This window comes from Lissotriton vulgaris, chromosome 3_1 (genome assembly GCF_964263255.1).
Source record: "Lissotriton vulgaris chromosome 3_1, aLisVul1.2, whole genome shotgun sequence".
NCBI lineage: Eukaryota > Metazoa > Chordata > Amphibia > Caudata > Salamandridae > Lissotriton > Lissotriton vulgaris.
Window position 1 is genome coordinate 1,778,072,810 of NC_141689.1, and position 19,504 is coordinate 1,778,092,313.

The following is a 19,504-nucleotide window of genomic DNA, read 5'->3' on the forward strand; positions in this document are numbered from 1 at the left end:
TTTTCATCCTCAGTACTGAAGTGTGTAGTTCTCAAGTTCATCAGCAGCTACCTAGGCATTGTAGAAAGACTACATTGTTCATAGCTTGTACCTGGGTGCAGCATAGTATAACAAATGCATACATCTAGGCATGCAGTTAATCTGCACAGTTGTTTGACACCAGTACGTTGTCTGTTTTTCACCTGATCACCAGAGATTCCAGAAAATCAGTGGGTGTGGGTTTAACTCCTCCCACACATTGGATTGGCCTTTGCTTGTGTCTTTCACTAATGAAAGCATGCAAATGGCCAAAGACGGGTGCATGTCCCACCTCTTCTTCAGATGTTCACTCCCACAGCATTTTGCTCTCTGAAGCGAGCAGTGGCGCGCAGGGTGCATCTACATTCCTTGTTGCATCATGGATCAGGTTACTAATTAAACACAGCACGGTCGCTTTCACTTTAGCGGCCACGCTTGTTGTTTTGTGTGGGCTTGTTGTATTTGTTTCCTGCTCATGGCAGTATAAAAGCATAATTCTAATGTGAGCGTGGAGATTCACAGCTTTCAATTTATCAATGGGACACCTGTGCAGCTTTTATTTTATTAGCACAGCACCCACTTCATGGATGCCGCCTGTTATGTGTCAGCTTTTTTGATCAAGAATGTAATGTGTGTGTGATTTTGCAGGTCGCACGACTTTCATTTTACTGACACAGCACTGGTGCAACTTATTTTATCAGTACCACGCCCGCTGCACAGACGCCGCACGTTATGTTTTTTTTTATATAAATCAAAAAGATAAGTGTGTGTTTACAAACTCGTTTAAAATCCCCATGTAAAGTGTGTACAGAACGTATAAGCCATCTGCTTGAAAACGGCATTGGTCCTTAGAGTGATCCTACAACGTAATTTCTAATTGAAGATGCGAGTTGATATTCAACCAAAAACAGCCCAAATGTAGCCCAACAGTGTCGCTACAAGGAAAGAGTGCCTGAGGCGCTGTGATGTAGGCATAAGTGAGCACTTGTGTAGAGAGGTGTGTGCAGAGTGCTTCCTTCTGCTAAATTCTTCTCTTGTCCCAAGACTTTACCTTTCACACCGGCAAAAGCATGTGAGAGAAGCATTCGGTGAAGATGAGGCACCCAAAGCCAACCAAAAATAAATACACAGATTGAGAAAGAGAACAAAGTACTGGCATATATAAAATATGCAATATCCGGGAACACACCCACACTCATTTTTTTTTTTTACATATACGAATTACCATTAAATTAGAGTAGCTTTGGGTTCCAGAATGAAGTTAGCTTGCACAATGGATAGTGTACCTGTTAAAAATTTACAGAACCTGGTGGTGATATTTTCCAATCATGGAATGTTGCTTGTAAAGTTTAGCGATGCAGTGGCAGCAAACTAGAAATACTTTGTGTGACTAAGGAGTTTACTCCAAGGCATCACGTAGGTGAAGATTCTATGGTGCTGGGAGCTTAGGTATTAAATACAATGTTTAGGTTTATTTGAAATATAGTTTAGTTGATTTCGTAACATTATTTTCAACATTTCTTTTCATATTTATTGGTCAATGCAGGAGATTTTGTTGATCAGTCTCGATGACTTTGACAAGGTAACCCTCCGTAGAATAATTTTTTTTGATCTGGAAAACATTATCTTTTGGTCATAACACACCAAGTTACCTTAGCAACTCACTTACTGTTTTTTAAAACTTGAGACACGAGTAAAAGATGCTTAAATATAAACACACACGTATAACATAACATAATTTACGTCATATTGTATGTATCCCTAGATAATGTACAGCATAGCTAAACACTTATAAAGGTCCATAAGGCAAGACCTATTGGTTATGCAAATGCTTGTTTCTTCAGTCGTCACCTCATAATTTTATTTCTAAATGGAGAGATCATGAATAGTTGCCATAAAGAAATCCAAAAAAAGGACCGGAGTACTGTTCGATGCAACCCTGCAGTGCAGATGCATGTGTCTTTGTTTTACCCTGCTTCTCATATCCGACCTTGTGTGAAAACCTACACTAGTCAATCATATCAAGAACGGATAGTGGACTTTTTTGCACACAGAATATCTTCTTCATGGTCTGGCTTCAAACACATTTTAAAACGATGCCAGCCGTCCAAAGGAGTGAAAAAAGATGTGGTTGCTGCGTTACCCAGTAATTTGGATAATAGATTATTTTCAATGTTAGCACATTAATTGGATGTTCTACACAAACACAATCTTGTTGTAATTTGTAGTGTAGTGCTTCAATCTTTACAAAATCCACACTTGTAATTTTCTGAAGAATACAAATTCACAGAAGAGGCCAGAAAATGCTTAAAAGAAATATTGTTACATGTAAGTAACGTTCATTGCCTTCAGTTATGCATTTTGTACATAAGTGTAGCCACTAACAATACACTGATTACGTTTTTTTGTAGTATAAAAAAATGATTGAAATACACTGTAACACAAACATTGAACGATTTGGTCAGACTTGCATTAAACTAAACAATTTCAAAATGAATTAACGTTGCACATTATGTCCCATACTACAAGACCTAACCCTCAACAACTAAAGAGGAAGGAACAGATTACTGTTAAGTCCTTTTTGATAACATCAGGAAACTGCTGTCAGTAGATAGCATGTGTGCACCTTATGTCTGGTCTATGAAATTTTATTTTGAGGTCATTGCTGCATTAGAAATTTAAAATGTGAACTGTTCCATCTGTAGGGCACCTTACTACTTTATTGCATTTGCTGACTTGTATGATTATCACTGGCATGTGTAAATATGATTATTGGGGGAGTATAATGTAAATTGTAAAAGCCCTCAGCCACCAACCCTCAGGAATATTCTTTTTCAAGTATTTGGGATTCACATTTCATCCACATGCGTTTCGTGTAGTTGACAATCTGATCTGTTTTTCATGATGTATTTCTGTCCTGATTCCAGGCATTTTGTGTATTGATAGCTTTGATATTCTGGGAGATGGTGTCAAAGATTTATTGTTGGGCCGTGATGATGGGATGGTTGAGGTCTATGCCTTGGACTCTGCAGGGGAACCTATTCTTCGGTATGAGCAGGTAAGAAAAATCAAACCCTTCTTGAATCTTCTTAATGGCTGCTGGACTGGTCTCCCTCGTGCAAGGAAGAAGCTCTGCATTTTATTGTGGCTGTACGCAACGAGTGCTCCGTGCATCTACTCCGAAATACTAGGTGTGTTGTTTTGCGAGATGCTTCCTGATCTGAGTTTATGTGCTGAGCCATTTCAAATAATTTTGGGGTTTCTGTGTGAACCCCTCGGTACAATTTAACAAACAATAACTAACAAACTAAATCTATGTATATATTGTGAAATCCAATGAATTGAATTGAATTGAAATCCAATCCCCTTTTGTTAGTCTTCTCAGTTTGTGTTTCTTTCTTATCAGTTTTTTAGAGAAGTTGTCACTCCACAGAATCTGACAACAGATGGATTCATTTATGATTTGAAAACTACTTGAAATTCATGACCCAGATCTTTGTCAAGTTTTTACTTACGTTAAAGAACAACTAGCGGTGTGGAGTGCCCCCATCTTTGTAATTATCCTTGTCCAATGCAAGCTAACGCAGGTTAGAGCATGTACAATACAAATAATGGCAAACCAGAAACATATGGATTTTTCCAAGCAACATTTAGGTTGATAGTAGAACAGCCTAATAATACTCTTGCAGGCCTCGAATATTCATAAAAATTGTACTAGAACTGCATGTCTAGTGACTTAAATAATCTCGACCTAACTGTAATGCCCTTGTCCCATTAAACTGGCTTCAAATTACGTCATCCTAGACAAATGTTTTAAATAAATGAACAGCTATTTTCTTCATTATCACATTTGATAGTTCCTTCAAATATGTTAGTTCAGCATGTCTGTTGTACAAAAAACTGTTTTGTTTGATTTAATAGACTAAACCTTTGAACCATATATAATTCAAATTTTGCCGCACATAGGATAAACATAACCCCTAACTTGCCTCTTAGTTCCTTGACAGCTTTGTCATCAAGACGAGGACAAGAATGTTTCTCAAATTATGTTTAAAAACAATTATTTTTAATAAATACCTAACTAAAGCATGAAGCAGTAGCAGACTGTCATTTGCAATCAGTACATTTTTCTTGGAATAGCCACAAAAGTTCCATGTGACAAGTAGTATTACTGATAAAACTATATAGTATATAAGCAATAGTGTTTAGAAATCGAGTTTCTGCAAATATGTCTTTTGCACATGACTAAGTAAAGTGTTCTGATTTGTTTTGCCCTTATTTAATTCTGTATTTGTATCACACTTCCGAATTTACAAAAAAAGTGCTTTCCTAATTCTCAATATATTTTGAAATATTTGTACTATTTATTTCTAAGCTATTTCAATGTTCTGTTAGAAAAAAAACTGATATTCTACAGTTTTGTGTTTTACAATGATAGCCAGACCAACCACTTTACAAAATCCTCTAACTGTAGAGAGAGAAAAGTAAACCCAATTTTCCAGGATACGATAAGCAGCAATTAGTAAAAAGACAAACTGACATTTGACCTCTGTTCTTGAACAAACAGTAAATGTGCAGAGATAAAAACAAGATTTGAAGGGATCTTTATTGCTCATTCACTTTCTGAATGAACAACACACCCATTCCTTTCCAGCCTCAGGTTCACTCACCAGAATGTACCAGTAGGTCCTAGAAATAGCTCAACGTGATAAAATCTGACTTGCTATAATCAGTGGGTGAGTAGACTTTTCGAGTAGACTTTTGTCTCGACTCTTTCTCTCTCGTTTTCATCCTTTGACAACGGGACTACTAAATGAATAGTACTTCAACAGCTTTCATCCATTCTAATACCTTCTGCGTCTATGTGCATTTCTGTGCCTTTCTACGCTTAACCTTCACCTCCATTGTGATTCTAATGTACTATCATTCTTAATGTGCCTACATCCACCATACAAAAAACTTCTTAAAAAATTCTGTGAATATTTATTTATTTATGAGCTTATAAAGCGCACTTATGCCCAAGGGCGTCCTGGCGCTGCATACTGACTCCAGAGCTAGACGGGGGGCTAATCCATGAGTCCCTTTCGAAATGAAAGAAGCTCTGATGTGTTTCTAAGATGCCCAGGCAGTTTGTTCCAGGCTTTCGCCGCACAGACGAGGAAGCTGCTTCCTCCCCATCTGGCCTTTTTTACACGAGGTACCATAACTAGTCTGTCGGCGGCTGATCGAAGCGCTCTGCCAGGCACATACAAAATGTTTGCAAAGCATACTGCATCCTTTAGGCACAGGCCCTGCTTTGTCATGAATTTTTAATTGTTCCAACTCAGTTCCAGTTTTTCCTCAATGTAGACATGCATAGCAGTAGCCTCCATCCTTGTGTTGCATTTTGTTATAGTTTGTGAAAACCCAACCAAAAGATGGTCACCATGACTATGCACACATCCACAGCAGCCATATTTGAAGCGGGTTCTTCATATTTAACAAAATCCACTGAAAGATGCTTGCTGCACTGCGTGTACATGTACACTCTTAGTCAGCCATCTTGGAATGGCCAAGAAATATTTTAAGATGACTGCATGCTAATAGTACGGCAGATGGTCCTAAAAATGCTAAGCGGCTTAAGGACGGATAGCAAGTGACAGTCGGTTGGTGGGATGCGCCTAGGGATGAATAAGGAGAGACGAATAAAAGGAGGAGTGGAAGCAGGCTAGGCGAGAGCGAGGGAAGAAAAAGATCCCTGATATGCGCTGCAGTGCCAGATCTGATTTAAGCAATTGAAATTAATCCGCGCAACAAAACACATTGATACCTAAATGCTGCTGGGCAGACAAAGCCAAGAATAGGGGAAATAGTCATTGAATTACGAGCAGATATGCAAAATGAACAACACAAAGCCATCCAATCATGAGCAAGGAGTTGAATTGCCCACTCGAAGTATATTTAAAGTATTGGAAAGAGTAAGCCTCCTAAAGACAGCTAAAGCTGTTTGTAGCCAGAACTTAAAATATAGACGTTCTATACTGGTATTGAAACCTGTACCAGTGGTTGAAATTCAGATGTGGTGGTGAAGTTCACATTATCTGATTTCTGCCTTAAGGGTCAAACACATGAACTTGTAGTAATCTGACATGCATATGTACTTCCTTGTGAAATGAACAGACTCTTCAATATATTTAGAATTCCCAATTCATTAAAGAAAAATTGGTATGTTCATGTCAATCAAATTATTTTATTGATTGAGGAAATGCTCCTAAATATAATCTAATTTATATAAATACCAAACTAATTCTGTGTTTCATTCATTATGGTAGTAACATTCAATGCATTCAGGAGCTACTCTAACCCTTCCTCAGGGGCAGCAATATTTTCTTTGTGCTAAGTATTATTTTACGCAATGGAGTATCAAATATGTAGCCAATAAATCACAAAGAAAAAAATAAAATGATATCAGTTTCCTAACTAAAAATAAATTATTCGCATTAGTTCAAAATGTCTGCACACCATTTCACTTAATCTGCAATTCATACCTCAGAGCTGCTTATGAGGCGCTCGTCTTTTTCAATTTCTTCTAGTTCCCTCAGTTGTGGAAACCTCATTCTTGTCCCATTAAAACACATGTGAACAGTAAACTCTTATACTTAAGTAAGAAGTGTTCTGAAAGCCGTAAGTGCATATTTCTGGTCCTTTCTGTTCAATGGTGTGGGATTTGTGAGTTCTTACTGTTATTTTCTTACATGTTGCCTTTAATCTGTTTACCAAGTATAATAGTATTAGTTGTCAACTGAGTGCAGGCTCTGTATGTTACTAGAGCACTTCTTGACTTTTGTACCTCAATCACTTCCATTCGATACATGCTCCCTTATTCCGTACAAAATAAATGTTTTCTCTTTTGTTATGACTGTTTCCGCATTTTGTGTATAAATATGCTTCTTTCTTGATTAATGAACTTGTATCATCCAGTCCCAAGCACCAATTTTAATTGCTGCAGTAGTCTGGAAAAATGTTAATTCCTGGATTACTTGCTTTTTGTATTGACAGTGTTTTAAAATTAAGGGCTTGATTTAGATCTTAGTGGATAGGGTATTACTTCGCACATAAAACAGATATCTTGTCAGCCATATTACAATTGTCGTAGAATATAATGCTCTTGAAATATGGTGGCGGTAAAAACCTCCATGTTTGTGACGGAGTATCCCCTCCACCTAGATCTAAATCGGGCCCTAAGGTCTTCTGAAAAATGTGCTTAAACCTCTTTGGAGGAGTGAGTCAGGATTATCTTTTCAGTGACAAACATTAATCTTCAATTTGCCACAAGTTATTCTTGAGTAGGAAGAGATGTGTTTTTCCTTGTCTTTTCCTAGGGAAAGCTCTTATTCACTTACCATGTGATAATGTATAAATGCCAGACACTTTTTAAGCAGATACAGTGCTTAATGTTCAAAGAGCTTTTATTGACCTTTATTTTTTTTTCAAGGACCATAGAAACTTCCTTACAATTTGTAGTTGCGTATAGTTGAATTCAATTCACGAAGTGAAGGTTTATGTAATTCTTTATTACAGTTGAACACTTGTATTTGATATACTTTCAAAGCATAGATGTACATAAATTCCGTTAAGAAGGTTCCTTGATTCCTTTAAGTAAGGAAAGAGCAGAATGACATTTTAGTCCAAGATCTGTCGGACTGTATGTGCTTGTTTCTTGCCTAGCAGCCTGTCTCCAAAGTACTTCAGCTGACTGTTAATACATGCATCTTATGTGTTTTTGAGAGATAGATGTTTACCTTCCTGGTGATCCTTATGGCTAGCCCAGGGCCTTTAGGAAGGGATGAGTCAAATTGTCACTGCACTGTTTATTAATGTTAATGAACATCTTGTGATAGAAAAGGAAAAGTTACTCTCTGGAATCATCAGTTTTCTGTTGCATATCTTTAATCACATTTATGATCAATCTTACCACCTCTGCATTTGAGCAAGAGGAATAGAAGCAGAACACCATGTGACCTTTAGAAGACAGTCAAAATGAATTGACCATCTATCACTGCTTCTTGCAGGAATTGTAGATTTCCATGGGCAGCCTAAATGTGACAGTGTTTTTTCTTTGATGTTTCTATAGGCATGCAACATTTCTTCTCTTTTAAAAGTTGAAAATGGGGGGGCGTGGCTTGCTGCCGAGCGAAATGGCCGCAGCCTAGAGGAGCTCCGGGGAAGAGACGTATTCCCCCATCAATCTGCACATGAATCCGCAGGCACATTATGCCCCAAAGGCACAAATTTGTAGCTGAAGTCTAGTGCAACCCTCCGTCCCTACTCTGGCGCTTCTCTGAGGTCCGTGGGTGAATCGGGAGAGCTGAGGCGCTGGCGGCCTACTGTCTAGGCTCCAGCCGGGGACTACATTTTGGAGCACGCCGACCTCCGAGTGGCGGAGCGCGGCACCGAGCGTCTGACCAGTGCGGCTGCAACGGAGGTGGGCACGGCCTGAGGCGGCTGGGCCCCTGGTGAGGTGGGAACGTTCCCCTCCTCCCCCCTGGAGCATCGCGCCACGCCAAATGCGGGGGAAGGCCCGCGCTGCGGATTGGGGCTGCCAGTGAATCTAAGCATCGGCCTGGCAGTGTGGGTGGCCTGCTCTGATCGCCGGGGCCCGAAGTGGTGCATTGCGGGGGTCCCACTGGCAACGTAGACAAGGAGATTTGATGGTGCCACGGCCCGCAGGACATAATGGATGTGGGGCACAGGAGGTGAGGAGCGCCGGGGACTGATTGATGCACGGGGCCTAGGAGGGTGAGGAGCTACATCGTGTGGGCCTGGCGACGTCAGAGGAGTCAGCAGACTCCACAGATCTTTATTGGTGCCTCGTGGGAGCGGCAGACACTGGGTCCCGGGGGAAAGCAAGAGGCCCTCTGGATGTATACGTGGGGCTTGAATATCGCTAGAGGGGCCCTCTGGACCATCCTCCATTATTGAGCTCAATTCAACAGGACAGTGGGCATGCTGCAGCGTGCGGTGTAATTTTGCCTAACCCAGCCCCGAGAGTCCCCCCTTAAATGACTTGGGTGACGGACAGATCAGCAGTGAGCCGGGTGTTCCAGTATTTGTTGGAGTGGGTCCGTCCCCAGGCGCAAAATGGGGGCAGAGGCCCTCGTACAACCTCGCATAGTAGCCTGGAAAAATATGCATATAACAAAGACTTTCCTCCACTCTCTCAGCGTAAAGACTCCACAGACAAGGCATCGGGCGACAGCGGTGCTCCCAAAGTAACGCTAGAGGACATCATGGTGGCCCTTACTGGTGTTCAAATAACTGTTGGATCTATTTCTACGGACGTTAGTCTCCTCAGGGCTGATTTTCAGAAAATGACCGCCCGAGTCACAGAGGTCGAGCAAGTAACCCAATCTCTGACAAAGGACACTTCCACGTTATTGAAAAGAGTGTCACAACGTGAGATGGACAACAAACGAATGGCGGCAAAGCTGGACGGCCAGGAAGGGTGAGCGTGTCGCAATACCGTAAGAATCCCGGGCATTCCGGAGAGTGAAGGGGGCCCGGCAATGGACCTATAAGTTGAGGACCTAAAAAAAAAACAGGCTTCATCCCAGGGGACTCTCCACCTTCTTTTTGGTTGAAAGGACGCACAGGTGCCAGGAGGCAAGCCCAGACCCGGGGCTCCCCTTGGCCAATTCTGGCTTGAATCTTTAATTTTCGAAATGGAGCCGTTATATTACTGACGGCGCGGGTGGCGCCGCCGCTGCGGATCCAAAATTCAAATGTGTCCTTCTTTCCGGATTATACAGCGGCAGTGTAGGTACGGCGCAAAAGTTTCATGGAGGTCAAGAAAGAATTGAGAGCCAGAGAACTGCCCTACTCCATGCTCCTTCCGGCAAGGCTTCGGGTGGTGGCGGATGGAAAAATTCAATTTTTTGAGACACCTGAGGAGGCCCATGACTGGCTGGAAGGATGGCGACGAGTAGAGGGCACCGGACAACCTGACCGACGTCGGAAACCCCACAGAACCGAGGACAACCACGGCGACTGAGGGCAGCCGGTGGAGGGAATCCGCAAGCAGCAAGAGGAAGCAGGAGAGTGAGGGTCTGTAAGGGAGTTTGTGACCGGCTTAACAACTATAACTGTGATACGCACCAGAGCTCACGATCCCTACAAAAGACGTTGATCCCTAAAGTAAATAGTGCCTTTGAGGAGGGGAATGATGTGGATTCTTCTGGACTTCTCCCTCCCACACACAAGTACTGTACATGGGGACTGGGTTAAGCGCTCTGCTGAGTTGGGGTGGCGGGCAGTTCTGAGTCCGTTTAGCAGGGAGGCAGGGTGGGGGGTGGGAAGGGTAAGATGGACTGTTCGAATTGTTTTATGTTTAGTTGTATGTTTGGTTAACGCAGTTTCTCAGCGCACACGCGGTCAACCGAATAGCTGCAAGCGCATTGAAGTTGTATACTGGGTCATATTTTGCAATGCTGAGTTTTATTTATGTAACGTATGTCTGCACAAACACAACAAGACACTAGTCGTCCATTGACTCAACTGGCCCCGGGGACCCCTTTGACTGTGCTGACCTGGAACGTTCGGGGGTTGGGGGACAAGGTGAAGAGGAATCTGATACTGCAATATTTAAAACGATGCACACCTGCGGTGGCCCTCCTGCAGGAGACACACCTGACGGGATCCACTTGCAAGGCCCTGGATAGATGGGGTTACAAAATGGTGGCCCATGACGAGTTCTCCTCCGGATCTAGGGGGGTGGGTGTGCTTATAAAAAAGAACTTCCGACTTATAGTGCACAAGACGAGGGTAGATGACTAGGGCGGCTTTGCAGCAGTCACTTGCCAGTGGTAAGGGATGTTGTTTAATTTTGTCTCTGTATACATCTCACCAACCTTACATACAATGGCACACTCTGCGCTTACTGCATTCCTACTTGCTTTGCCGGAGGCGGTGATTATGTTAGGGGCGGCTTTAATGATATAGTGGACGGTACAATGGACAGACACCCCATAAAACTGACATCACCCCAAAGTCACTGTATGACCGGACTTATAGACGCCTTGGGGCTCGCAGACGCCTGGAGATATAAACACCCCAATACTAGGCAATATACCTTCCACTCTGGGGTTCACAATTGTCTCGGCGGATGGTCTGGGGGGAATAGATGAGGTAGATATCCGCCCTAGGGGTATATCCGATCACTCACTGATACTGTTAACCTATACGCGCCATCTGACACTTCGGCGCTGTGTATTCCCCATCCATCCTAACTATCTGCATATACCGGAGGTATCGAAGGGTATTACAGAAACTACCACAAACTTATTCCAAGAAAATACGGGGTCGGTGGACTCGCCCAGAATTCTATGAGAAGCTTATAAAGTGGTCAAACGTGGGCAAGCTATAGCATTAATCGCAGGTTATAAGCGAGGAAAACGGGCTGAACTCAATAGTACAGAAGCCGACCTGTATGAAGTGGCGGCTCAACATGCAGCTCGTCTGACGCCTCATACTGCACAATGAGTGCGGCTTAAGCAAAGCGAGTACGTGGCGTACCAGAGGGAAATGGTCTTGGACAGGCTCCAAGCCATGCGTCACAGGGTGTATGAGCTAGGAGATAAGGCGGGGAAAATGCTAGCCTGGCTAGATAAAAAGGAGAAAGCAGATAGGATAATTGTGCAACTGCATACGCCTGCGGGCTCCCTGGTGACTGCCCCCAGTGATATAGTGGACACACTAGCTGACCATTTTGAGAAGGTATATGCCTCCCACACCATGTTCACGATTGAGGAAGCTCGTGGCTATTACAAAGATATTGCTATGCCAAAGCTTACACCAGAGGCGGCGCAGCTGTTGGAAGCCGACCTCTCGGTCGAGGAAGTACAGATGGCCATTGGCTCCCTTGCGTCCGGCAAGGCGGTGTGCCCAAATGGCTTCCCTATCCAACTATACAAGCACACCGCGCAAGTGACTGCAACCTTCCTCCTAAATATGTTCCAAGACAGTCTTCAAGTTGGAGAGCTGCCGCATGACCAACGACTGACCACGATTGTAGCAATCCATAAACCGGGCAAGCCACCGGCGGATTGTACCTCCTACCGCCTAATCTCCTTAATTAACGCTGAGCTAAAGGTATTGGCCAAATTATTGGCTATGCGGCTGACCCGCCATCTCTTGTCCCTGATAAGTCCTGATCAGTCCGAATTCATGCCTCACTGTAGTATGGCACTTAACTTACGAACACTGCACGCAGTGCTAGCTAGACGATCCTACATTCAGGAGCCAGCGGTAATCCTCTCGCTTGACGCCAGTATGGCGTTCGATACGGTGGAATGGCCGTATTTGTTCGCAGCACTGCAGCACTTGGGATTTGGTCCCAAATTCCGTGCCTGGATCTGTTTGCTTTACAACAACCCAATGGCGCATGTGGTGGCCAATGGGAAAATTTCAAGAGACTTCCCGCTTGCTCAGGGTGCGCGGCAGGTGTGTCCACTATCCCCCCTGTTGTTCGCGCTGATATTAGAACCGCTCGCAGCTAGGCTCCGATGGGAGCCCTCTATCAGAGGGATCCGCTGGACTGCTACCTGGGAATCTATATCTTTGTATGTGGACGACGTATTGTTATATCTAACCTCCCCTAGAAAATCCATCCTGGAGCTATTGAATGTATGCGAGAAATTTGGTAGAGTATCCGGATATAGGATAAATTGGTCCAAGTCCGTTCTTTACGTGCTGGCTGGACCATCACCGCTGTTGCCTCCGGACTGTCCACTGCGAGTCACTGATGAAGCCTTTAAATACCTGGCCATTTATGTAACGTCTGACTCCACTGAGTTCTATACAAAAAATGTAAAGCCCCAATTAGACCGATTTAAAGGTTATGTGGTGGTGTGGCGTAATCTCCCTCTCACCCTGTTGGGGAAGGCGGCACTTTATAAAATGAGGGCGCTTCCGCCTTTTCTCTATGTTCTCGAAAACACACCGTACTTAGTCCCACAAGCCAACTTCAAGGCCATAGCGACGGAAGTCGCTGGAGTGTAGTGATCTCAGGAGAGATCACTACACTCCAATGGACAAAAACTTCTACGTGTTCTTTGGGTCCTCAGGGCGAGAAGAGGTGGCTGCTCCTTTTCCTTCTTAACCGCCTAATTCTGGAACTCTTTGCTTTCGACTTTTCGCTTTGCCCCCACCGAATCGGTGTTTGGTAAACTTCTGAAGACCTATCTGTTTGTTATCTGGCCTTCCACTCTGAGTTTGTTTTACTTTTAAAGGCACTAGCGCCGGAATACCTCTTTGGATGCAGCTGCACACTTTATAAATTTGATTGATTTGTGTTCAGTTGCAGTTGAATTCACCTGAATGTACATGCCTTAGGAAAAGGTGGCCGATAAAGGCAGTAAGGGTCTGACCCAACCCCAGCAGGCCCAAGAAAGGAAGTAGGGGATCAGCCATTTAATTTTGATATATTTAAGCAGCTTCTGCGTCAGCAAAAGTGTCTGGATTTGATCTGAATCATGTGGTGTATGGGATCAAATCACACCCCAGAAGTCTTAATTTTAGTAGTATTGTAAATCAAAAAACAGTAATTACACATTGGTAAGACATTTGGAGGCGAGAACTCTTTGTGGTGGTGGTGGTGGATAAAGCACAAGAAAGGGTTGATGGGTTTGTTATATTTCTTTCTGTCCCATATCACATGATTAGTATCCCTTTGATCGTGGAAGCTAATCGTAAAACTAAAGTCTCCTTTTTAGATATATATAAATATAGAGCCAATACAGAGCTCAGCTGTGGGCCTCTCTGCCATGAGGTTGGGTGGGCAAGACACCTCATGGATGGGGATGGGTATTTAGCAAAGCACAGGAAATGTACAAACACTCTCCAGTTTATCCCAGGTTCCTAATAATTTACTGTCATGTTTTCAGAACTGAAATATTCCCAATTTTTGCACTTATCATGTTCATTATTATAGTTTTTCTGATTTTCAAGATAAGGTCAGAACTCCTTTCAGAGACAGTTCCAAGGCTAAATAAAAAGATTCATTTTCAACACCAATAACTGCATTGAGTTTTTGTTCTACTGTTTTGTTCATGATTGAAGTTGTATTTTGTGTTCCCAATCCACTTACTGTACTGTGTACATTTACTGTGCTCTTTAACTTGGATGTGAAAGTGGTTAATCAGTTTTTTTGTTGTGATTAGGCATTATCGGAAAGTGTCACATCAATACAAGGAGGCTGTGTTGGGAAAGATGGATTTGATGAGATTTTAACAGCCACTTATTCAGGTATGAATGCATAAAAGACGGATAAACGTCTCTAACTGACAAGCAGTTCATAAGTTACAAATATTTTACACATATCTGCTATTCTAACTTATCTGTTAAACACATTACTAAACTATAGGTTTTTACATAGGAAATGTGACTCTAAGAGCTTTGAATTTGAAATTATTTATTTTGAACTTCTGTTACCGATTCTAATTGTAAAATACTCTGTACTGTAAATTACCTCTTGATGAATACATTTACATTGTTGTGACAATTTGAGTAAGAATAGATGTCTAATTAGAAGTTTTTGGTGGTATTTGCTACCCATTCCTTTGTCCTTAATTGTAATGTTGATGTCTCAAATATATAGAATGTTCTCAGATTTCTCCTGCTCTGAAGCTGCAGCATTGCCGACTACTATTGGTGGAATTGATGTCCAGATACTAATCAATCAAGCAGGGATTTTTAGAGCGCACTACTCACCCGTGAGGGTCTCAACGCGCTGAATATGATATGATATGATATGATATGATGTGTTATGACCCTGGATATCCCGCGAGGGTCTCAAGGCGCTGAATAGGATGCAATATCGCACTGGATATCCAAATGATAAAATCAAATGTTTATCTTATTTACTGTATGAAGTATATAGTTTCCACTTTAAATCAACTACTTATCAAGACGGAGTAAGAAGTGAATTTATTGTATAAATAACTAATTACAATAAGACCTAAAAGTGTAAAAACGGATAAACCCCTTAATAAGACATTCCCCCTTTATAGGACATTCATTTCAATTCTGTGATAAAAATAATAGTTAAAAACATTAGGACAATAAATATCTTAAAACTACTGTCTCTTGCTGACATGTTTGAGATGAAAGTAGGCTTGATCAATAAAAATGTATAAGATTACTAATAAAAGAATACTGTGTGCATTGAAAGACAATTTAACAGTCTCTACTTTTGTCCTAATCGAGAGGGCTCAGAAGTGTTCGTATAGATACTCCTTCCAGATATCCAGAGGGTTGTGCACAGACAAATAATGTGACCTATTGACTCATCCTTATAGCCGCACAGCCTCCATCCCAAGCATCCTACACAACATGTGTTCCTCGATCTTCAAAGTCACCAATTAGAATGTACAGTCATTTAAAAAATCATTTTTAATGACCTTCCAAATTTAAGCTGATATATGGTTTTTTGCAATTATATAACAGTCTAGATCCAAATCTATATGTTCAGTGATGCTTGAAAGTGTTCCTCATGACAGTTATCCAACAAGGTTTTCTTTGTCTCTTCCGAATAACTTTGGGCATCCCACTTAGGATATTAGGTTGGAGGAAGTTCTGTGCCACAACTGATTTCTTTGGTATCAAAAGATTCAGCTCCCCACTTCATATCAATGTTTATATTTCAGTCTTCAATCATGAGCCACTTAAGTGTGTCATTATTAGCCCTGACAGAGTCACAAATGATGTTTATTGTTGCTGGCATATGGATAGGCCATAATGATAGAATGGTCCCTTCTAGATGTGTCCTGCTTTGAGGGGTTGCAGACCATAGATTAAACAGGGATATTGTCGCTTGCATATGGATTAGATTCATGTCTAGTATTGTTTTTTGAGTTGAAAACGGGTGAACAATACAGTAGTGAAGGTATTATTTTTTGCGTTGAATACTGATCAGTGGCCCTTCCTCCATATATCCTTGAAAACCTTTTGGTGGAGGTAGATATAATTCCTATTGTTTGCTTCTTTGCTTGTATGCTCGACATTCCATTTTAGTTTGTCATCTATGGATACTCCAAGATAATCATAACGCCCTACTTTTTCAATTAGTACAGTGCCAGTTTTCCGTGTTTTTTGCTTATTACTTTTCCCAAAACACATTACTTTTGATTTAGATTAATTAACCAAAAGAGGTCTTTGTGTTCAAATAATAAAGACATGATTATTGATATACAAGACCTTTAGCTGTCGATGGAAAAATGACCAGGTCATATGTGTATGCTAGATGTGTTATAGGTTGTTTCCCTAGTTTTAGTGGTATACCATCAGCACGATTCAAATATATATGCAGATCAGAGATGTAAAAAGAAAAGAAAAGAGGAACGAATAGACGACCCTCTTTTAATCCATTTTGCATGTAGATTTTAGGTGAAATACAATTTTAATCTGATAGTTTGATTTGTGACCATGTCTCTTCATGCACGGCCTTTATAAAATGAAGAAGTGAATAATTGATAGCTCAGTTTTGCAGCTTGGCCCATATGAGAGAACAGATGACTATGTTGAATGCTGTACTGTAATTTATTTATTAAACAGTGAGCGCTGCTTCTCTATGGTATTCTGGGCTAACCAGGTCAAGGCAGTTTTGTTATTAATGGTAGGGCATCCAGGCCAAAACCCTATCTTCTGGAAAGGTATTACTGTCTTCTCTGTAGCCCAGGCAAGTATTTTTTGACGAAGATATTTTGCAAAGATCTTACCATCACAGTCTAATAGAGCTGTGAGCCTGTAGGTGGTGTGGGTCACTTTTCTTTTCCTTTTTATGTATCAGATTAAAAATAGATCCTTATCAAGATGGCGATATGGTGCCAGACTGCAGAATATTTGAGAGCAAGTAATGGGTTGGCAATTCAGCCACTGGATATTTGCTATCTGAGAAGCAATTTCCCATCATGTTTTACGTTCAATAGTTTCCAAGCTGGAAAACCTTTTTGGGGTATCTACCACAAGACACATTGCAGTTGAGTTTCTCTTAAAATAAAAATTAAATCCATCGCCAATTCTGCAGTTGTCTTTTTTTAAGGAACTGATTTGAAGCCTTCCTCTCTCATTCCTTTGTCTTTTGTTCTAAGAGTTTAGACTTTTTTCTTTGGTGTAGGCATGGGTACATTATGTTGCTAGTGATGACATATGTTGTGCTCTATCGTTGTGGAGAGTAAGTGGAGTATAATGGTTTGGCATAGTCTAGAAACCACCCCTCAGTGTTGACTCACTGTCTGGATATATGTCAGTATTGGGGAGGTAGTAAGCATGATCAACAGTGTCCCAGTTTTTTTTCTTAAGCAATGAGATATTGTATGCATTTCCAGTGCTGGTCAGAACCCACAATATGCTAAGAACATAGTTCGCAAAATAACTTGATTTCTTTTTCAGTATTCAGGTGTTCTAAGTTGTTTGTTTCTTCTGCGGACCAAACTTCCCATCTTAACTTGCATTCACTGATCAGGGGCCCAGTATTGCCGCAAAAAGGGGTGGAGGAGGCATGTTCCAAGGGATCTCTTTCAGTTTTTTTAGTTAATTCTCTTCCACACCCGAAGGCCACATTGAATAATTGGATTGAGCAGTGTATGGTCTTTGGGCCTAATGTAATAGAGTATCTCAAGCACTGTCGCATTCTCTAAAAGAGTTTGTTCAACCTGAACCTGTAAAGAGGTGGGCTGGGTGCAGGTGTAAAACTAGACCAATTGTGATGATTTTGCTCCAAGTCATAGGACTCCTTGTCCTTGTGTGGCATAGATACATTAATAAATCATATTACAGATATATGCTCAGTATGGAAAAGTAGACACAGTGTGCTCGCAGTGAGGGAATAAGCCCTCAAACTAAATAAAAAAGTAACATTTACGGTGACAGAATATAGGCATGTAGGGCCCGATTCACAAAGATGAAGTTATACCAAAAGTCTAACTTTACTACTTTTTGGTATTCACAAGGGTAAGTTACTGCTAGTAACTTTGCTTCTAGTAAACTAACTACTAATACAGTAAAGTTACTAGTAGTAACTTTCTTTTGTGAATGCTGAAAAGCAGTAAAGTTAGAGTTTAGGCCTCAGTTAGACTTTTGGTCTAACTTTACCTTTGTGTATCGGGCCCATAGTGTGCAGAGCATTTGTTATAGTTCATGTGATTCACAGGATAATAGCATTAGTATTTAAAATGTCTTTGTAGCCATATCAGTGTCAACAGTGTTTTGACTTTTGTGCAATTTCCCAGGTCATCATCATGACTAGTAGATTTGACTGAGCACACGAAGAAGTACATGTCACTTTAACTCTGCATACAGATAAGAGAAACGGAATTCAAGGGATGGAACCTTTAAGTATAAGTAAGTACACCAGGCATACTAATCAACACGTGAGGGTCAAGGGGATTGAATCACAGAAAATGTGATCCCATAATTAAGCAGGAGACATCTGGGACCAAGTAGTGGGGTCTTAAAGGTAAATGGAGATGGGCGCTTTGCGAAACTGGAGGGGAAGACCCAAAATAGCTAGTTAAATCCCAAGTTTCATAAAAGTGTATTGTGCAACAGGGTTATGAAATGAAGGTCCAAAGTAACTACTAAGGTCCCTGGTATCACAATATTATTATTGTTAATATTATTTCCACTTTATAACGCGCATGGCTACCCAGTGGTTTTCCAGGCACTAAGCAAAGGTAGAAATGTCTAACTGGAAAATTAGAATAACCAGGTCATGAGGTTCTTGCCAAAATATTGCAGAGACGTGCAGTGCCTTAAAGATTCCAGGAGAGCATTCCAAAGTTCTGGGCACAAGACATAAAGCCTGATGACATGATCTCAATGTCCGTCTGGGCTGATAAGGTGCCACCAGATCCTTGATATAGCGAGGTCCTAGTCCAGCTCTAGCCTGTAATATAAAACATAGGGCTTTAAATTGAATTATTTTTTCAATTGTGAGCCAGTGCAGCTCACGAAGGAGAGACGAAGACCGGGCATGCTATGGGAGCCGATACAAGAGTCTCGCCGCTGAATTCTGTACAACCTGCAGGCGGCGAATAGAGGCCTTGTCAATACCCAAATAGAGAATAATACCATAATCTACTTGTGATAGTATTAAGGCCTGGATCAGTGTTCTTCGTGCTGAGTGGGAAATAGTGCAAATAATCTTCCTCAAACTCCTCATCAGGGCAAAACAGGTGGAGGCCACTTTAGCCACTTGGGGTCGCAAAGAGAGGTTTTCATCCAGCCAAAACCCAGGATTTTTACTTTTGGGGATAGTACTGGAAGAATCCCATGGACTCAGTCCAATGTTGTAGACCCCAGAGCTGTAGATTCTTGCCAAGGACCACAATCTCAGTCTTGTCGACATTAAATTTAAGCGAGTTACTGTACATCTAAGTAGCCACTCTTCTTAGACTTAGATTGAGGGCATCTGGGTTTTTACCTCTATGCAGACGGCAAGGAAAAGATAATT

General features: G+C 41.5%; 1 protein-coding gene across 1 annotated transcript in view; it reads left to right on the forward strand.

Annotated features, from left to right (window-relative positions):
- BBS7 (Bardet-Biedl syndrome 7) overlaps positions 1-19,504 on the forward strand; it is a 264,083-nt gene that overhangs the window by 111,880 nt on the left and 132,699 nt on the right. The window contains exons 8-9 of the mRNA XM_086962213.1: positions 2,946-3,076; positions 14,214-14,298. Coding sequence (XP_086818339.1) covers positions 2,946-3,076; positions 14,214-14,298 — 216 coding nt within the window. The remainder of the gene's footprint in view (positions 1-2,945; positions 3,077-14,213; positions 14,299-19,504) is intronic.